The sequence below is a fragment of the Myotis brandtii genome, unplaced genomic scaffold (genome assembly GCF_000412655.1).
Source record: "Myotis brandtii unplaced genomic scaffold, ASM41265v1 scaffold57, whole genome shotgun sequence".
NCBI classification, from domain to species: Eukaryota; Metazoa; Chordata; class Mammalia; order Chiroptera; family Vespertilionidae; genus Myotis; species Myotis brandtii.
This window is the reverse complement of record NW_005370133.1, coordinates 112,108-117,858: the sequence shown is the minus strand read 5'-3', so window position 1 is coordinate 117,858 and position 5,751 is coordinate 112,108. Positions and strand designations below refer to the sequence as shown.

The 5,751-nt window shown below is 40.9% G+C and overlaps 1 protein-coding gene across 1 annotated transcript in view; it reads right to left on the bottom strand.

Moving 5' to 3' along the window:
* ZYG11A (zyg-11 family member A, cell cycle regulator) overlaps positions 1 to 5,751 on the bottom strand; it is a 33,061-nt gene that overhangs the window by 20,729 nt on the left and 6,581 nt on the right. Inside the window, 1 exon segment of the mRNA XM_005878675.1 lies at positions 4,761 to 5,509. Coding sequence (XP_005878737.1) covers positions 4,761 to 5,509 — 749 coding nt within the window.

Genomic DNA, 5,751 nt, shown 5'->3' with positions numbered 1-5,751 from the left:
GTGGTCGGTGTCTCAGCCCAGCCTGCACCCTCTTGCAATCCAGGAGCCCTGGGGAGATGTCCGACTGCCAGTTTAGACCCACTCCCCACGGACGTCCTTAGCGCTGCCACAGAGGCAGGAGAGGCTCCCGCCACCACTGCTGCTCTCACCAGCAGTGAGCCCGGCTTCTGGCGCACTGACCACCAGGGGGCAGCTCCTGCATTGAGCGTCTGCCCCTGGTGGTCAGTGCGCATCATAGCCACCAGTTGTTCCGCCACTTGGTCGATTTTCATATTAGCCTTTTATTATATAGGATAATTGAGTGGAAAAATGATCCTATACTAAATGGACAAGTATTTTATAGAGGGCTATAATCAACACTAGAAATATATACAGTAGATTATAATAATAAAAGTGTAATATGCAAATCAACCAAACAGTGGAACGACGTCTGGACAACCTTCCGGACGACCTTCCAGATGAAGCCAGGGCTGTGAGGGCCAAGGCAGCCAGGGCTGCGAAGGCCTACTCTTGCACGAATTTCATGTGCCGGGCCTCTAGTATTAATTTGATAACTACATTGTAGTCATTAAGGAAAATGTCCTTGCTCTTAGGAAATGAAATACAAACTTAAGTATTAAGGGTAGAGGGGCATGATGTGTAACCTACACGATAAAACAAAGGTGGCAAAATGTTTAAACTAGTAATCTGCAAGTTAAAAATTATTATACATACATCCATTGTCCAAGGACCTACACATTATTAAGAATCTAAACAAGGGATATATTCTAAAATTTTAAAAAGTTTTCTGATCATCCAGATATGAGGTGAAACAAAGGATAAGCCACAGCAAGATCAAACAGAAGACAGCTGTTGTATCGTCCTCTCTCCTTGGCTTCCTGGAAATGCCATTACAAAACAATCCTCCTAAGGCAGTGGTTCTCAACCTTCCTAATGCCGCGACCCTTTAATACAGTTCCTCATGTTGTGGTGACCCCCAATTTCATTGTTGCAAATTGAACATAATTAAAGCATGGTGATTGATCACAAAAACAATATGTAATTACATATGTGTTTTCCGATGGTCTTAGGCAACCCCTGTGAAAGGGTCGTTCAACCCCCAAAGGGGTCTCGACCCACAGGTTGAGAACCGCTGTCTAAGGGATTTGTGCTACACACTGTAGTGGGCCAATGAGAATTTTCTAGTAAATGAAAATGTTGCATGGCTTTTAATAGTAATGGTAGGTGCCCTTTCTGACCCCTTTTTTAAAAAAATATTTTTTTTTATTTTAGAAAGAGAGAAACACAGATGAGAGAGAAACATTGATTGGCTGCTTCCTGCATGCCCCCTACTGGGGATCGAGTCCACAATCCGGGCATGTGACCTGACTGGGAATCGAACCATGACCTCCTGGTTCATGGACCAATGCTCAACCACCAAGTCACACCCGCTGGGCTTCTGCCCCATTTTTAAAAAAAGAATGATTAAAATATAGTTAACATACAATATTATATTAAGTTTCAGGTGTATAATATTTATTCAATATTTATATACCTAATGAAGTGATCATGATAAACCACCTGACAGGTACAAAGCTATTACCCTATTATTGACTATACTAAAGGACCGGTGCACAACATTTGTGCACTGGGGGTCAGTGGAGGAGGTTCCTCAGCCTGGCCTGTGCCCTTTAGCCATCTGGAAGCCCTTAGGGGATGTCAGATTGTGGCTTAGGCCCACTCCCGCCACCAACGCTGCACTCACCAGCCGTCAGCCTGGCCTGTGGCTGAGCGGTGCTCCCCCTGTGGGAGCACACTGACCACCAGGGGGCAGCTCCTGCGTTGAGTATCTTCCCCTGGTGGTCAGTGCGAGTCATAGCAACCAATCATTCCACCGTTTGGTCAATTTGCATATTACCCTTTTATTATATAGGATTCTCTATGCTGTACATTACATCCCTGTGACTTATTTATTTTATAACTGGAAATCTGTCTCTTATTCACCCATTTTAAAAGAACTAAGTATATGTTTACCATTCTAATTTTGGGTACAAGAATTAACATACTTGTTCTGTTTGAAGGTTTTCACTAACATTTAATTTTTTATCCATTTTAATGTAAGCAAATTTTTTATCAACCCAAACAAGAATACTTATTATATTTTGCATCTAACTTAAAAGACATGCATTTCTAGTAAGTAAATGATTTTCTGAAACACACCTTTTAGCCCTAGCTGATTTGGCTCAGTGGATAGAGTGTTGGCCTGCAGACTGAAGGGTCCCGAGTTTGATTCCAGTCAAGGGCACATGCCCAGGTTGCGGGCTTCATCCCCAGTGGGGCGGGGGTGTGTGTGCAGGAGACAGCCGATCAGTGATTCTCTCTCATCACTGATGTTTTTCTCTCTCTCTCTCTCTCTCTCCCTCTCCCTTCCTCTCTGAAATTAATAAATATATATTTAATGCCCTAGGTGGTTTGGCTCAGTGGATAGAGCCTGTAGACTGAAGGGTCCCAGGTTGCAGACTTGATCCCCAGTGGGGCGAGTGCAGGAGGCAGCTAATCAGTGATTCTCTCTCATCATTAATGTTTCAGTCTTTCTCCCTCTCCCTTCCTCTCTGAAATCAATTAACAATATATTAAAATAAAATAAATATGTATATATTTTTTTTAAAAAAGAAACACACCTTTTAAACTTACCATACCTTCCACTCTGCATAAGGCTGAATTATGCTCTTTATAATTCCTTAGTAATGGGAAGAGATTGTGGTCTCTACTCTCTATCCCCTAATATCCAACACTGTATATAATGCATAATTTAACATTTTCAAAATAAACTACATTTACATGTATACCAGATAAGTTTACTGAAACAAAACTTATTTCCCATTTCCTGCTTTGGTGGTTAGTATCTTAACTACATGCATTATCTCTCTATAGAATACTTCAGTATTTATCCCATATTATTGCATATCCCAAGAGTTTATGCACTAAAATCTATTTTTACAACTGTGGTCTTTTGATCACTGTGATATTAAATGCTAAAGAGGCATACCTATACATTCCTGATAAAGAATTCTCTACTGTACATATTTAATCTAAGAGTTCAAATTATCTCTCTGTTACAAGCCTAATGATGTAACTGGTGACTTCCACCTTCATTAGAGATGCCAAAAAATTGAAAGCACTTTAAAATACAATTGCAGTTTTCCAGTTAAAGGAAAATATAAAAACAACCAATGACTGCAAATCACTTTACTTTCTCATCCTAGACGAATTAAGTAAGGTATAATCATAAAGGAAGGATTCTTTTTAAGGCGTGGTTCTGAACCTTAGCTAAACATTAGAATTACTGGCAGCTTTTTAAAATCTTGATGCCTAGGCCAAATCCCAAACATATTACATCTCTAGGGGACAGAACAAAAGTATCAGTATATTTTAAAGCTCCTAAAGTTATTAAAATGTACAATTGAGGAAGAGAATCACTTTTTAAAAATATTCTAGAACATAAATATTTAAATATATGCTGCTTTAAAACTAGCACCTAGCCAAACCTAACCAGTTTGGCTCAGTGGATAGAGTGTCAGCCTTCAGACTGAAGGGCCCCGGGTTCAATTCCGGCCAAGGGCACATGCCTGGGCTGTGGGCTCGATCCCCAGTGGGAGTAGTGCAGGAGGCAGCTGATCAAATGCTTCTCTCTCATCAATGTTTCTAGCTCTCTATCCCTTTCCCTTCCTCTCTGTAATATTTAAAAAAAATAAAAATAGCACCATGAGGCCCTGACCAGGTAGTTCAGTTGGTTACAGAATCATCCAGATATGCCAAGGTTTGAGGTTTCAGGTTGGATCCCAGTGTGGGTGCTTACGGGAGGCAACTGATTGATGTTTCTCTCACATCGATGTTTCTCTCTCCCTCTCTCTCTCTCTCTCTCTCTCATCAATAAAACTAAAACTAAAACATGTCCTAGGGTGAGGATTTTTAAAAATTACCTTTATAAAAAAGAAGAATTCACCAGTGATTGCATAAATAAGTGGAACAATATTTTTTAAATAGCACCATGAGAGGATATAAACTTATTCCAACATTCAAAATTTTTAAGACTCTTTTAAAATTGCTTCGTGTCATAACTTAACCAAAAATGGTGTTAACCATGTTAATCACCTGGTAATTATAGTTAGCTGTTAATAGAAGTGAAGAACACAAGTTTTTAGAGTCACAAAGACTTGCACACAAGTCCTAGCTACACCATTTATTTTATTTTATTTTTTTGTTAATCCTCACCCAAGGATATTTTTCCATTGATTTTTTAGAGACAGTGGAAGGGAGGGGGAGAGACAGAAAGAGAAACATCAATGTGAGAAAGACACATCAAACGTGCCCAGACCAGGGCCAGGGATTGAGCCTGCAACCGAGGTACATGCCTTTGACCGGAATCAAACCCAGGACCCTTGAGTCCTCAGGCCAACGCTCTATCAAACAAACCGGCTAGGGCTCTAGCTATACCATTTAATAGTTAGTTCTATGATTGTGGCTAAGTAGATTAACCTCCCTGGGCTTCCAGCCCCTCAACTGTAAAATGGGAGAATTAAAGTAGGAAACAACGTGCACCACACGCCATCTGGCAGATAGGAGGTGATGCATAAATGACTGCACTCATCCCCAAGAAGCCAGACTACCATACATAGAGGCCAGAACCATATATTGTTTAAAATTAGATTCACATATACAACAAAAGTTTAATAATGTTCTGAACAAGCGAAACAAACTTATTTCAGATAAGAACAAACCCTCAAGCCTTGCTGTGTAGTAAAGAAGTTGGAATAACCAGCATCTGTAGCCAATAGTCCCACAAACTGCATCGCAGGCCGCTGCCGTATAAACAGTTCCACAGCTCCATCGGTGATGCAACTGCCCCCCGAAATATCCAGTGACACGATATTAGGTAGAATATCCTTCTGCTGCAGCAAATGAAAAGCTAGATCTGATTGGAGTTGCCTGTGATTAGAAATATCAAGGTGAAACAGACATTTAAGTTCTTTAAGGACTGCGAGAATTTGTGGTTTGGTCATGGTTAGACATTTCATGTAGTGCATTTTGAGAGATTTGAGTCGATCCTTACAGGTAAGGAGTGCAGAGATATCAGTGACCAGAGTATTGGAGATATCCAAGCTTTCCAGTTTTGGTAACTGAGAAACATTAGCTAGGTCTTCATTATGAAAACAAACATTGAAAACACTTAAAACTCGAAGACCAGTGAGCTGACCAAATAGTAGTCTTGAATCTTGACGGATGCTTGTTGAGTCCAATAGCAGACACTGGAGGTTTTGCTGGAGCCAGCTATTGCTGCAGAGTCCATGTAGGATGTCTGATATTGGGAGGTCAGGGCCCACCGCAGTAGCATCCAGTTCAATGAGTTTGTGATGGCAGAAAGCTTTTATGAATGCAGCTGTAGAGATCTTAGCCTTTTTAATATTGACCAGCCTCAGTTTCATTTGGTTGCCTTGGAAAATGCTCGCTGTTCTATCAGTCAGCTTGCCTGCAAAAGAACCAGAACCATTTTGTAATAATAACTAAATCTCACCCTGACTGGTTTGGCTCGGCCTGCGGACTGAAGGGTCCCAGGTTCGAATCCAGTCAAGGGCATGTACCTTGGTTGCGGGCAAATCCCCAGTTGGGGGTGTGCAGGAGGCAGCTGATCAATGTTTCTCTCTCATTGATGTTTCTGACTTTCTATCCCTCTCCCTTCCTCTCTGTAAAAAAATCAATAAAATATATTTT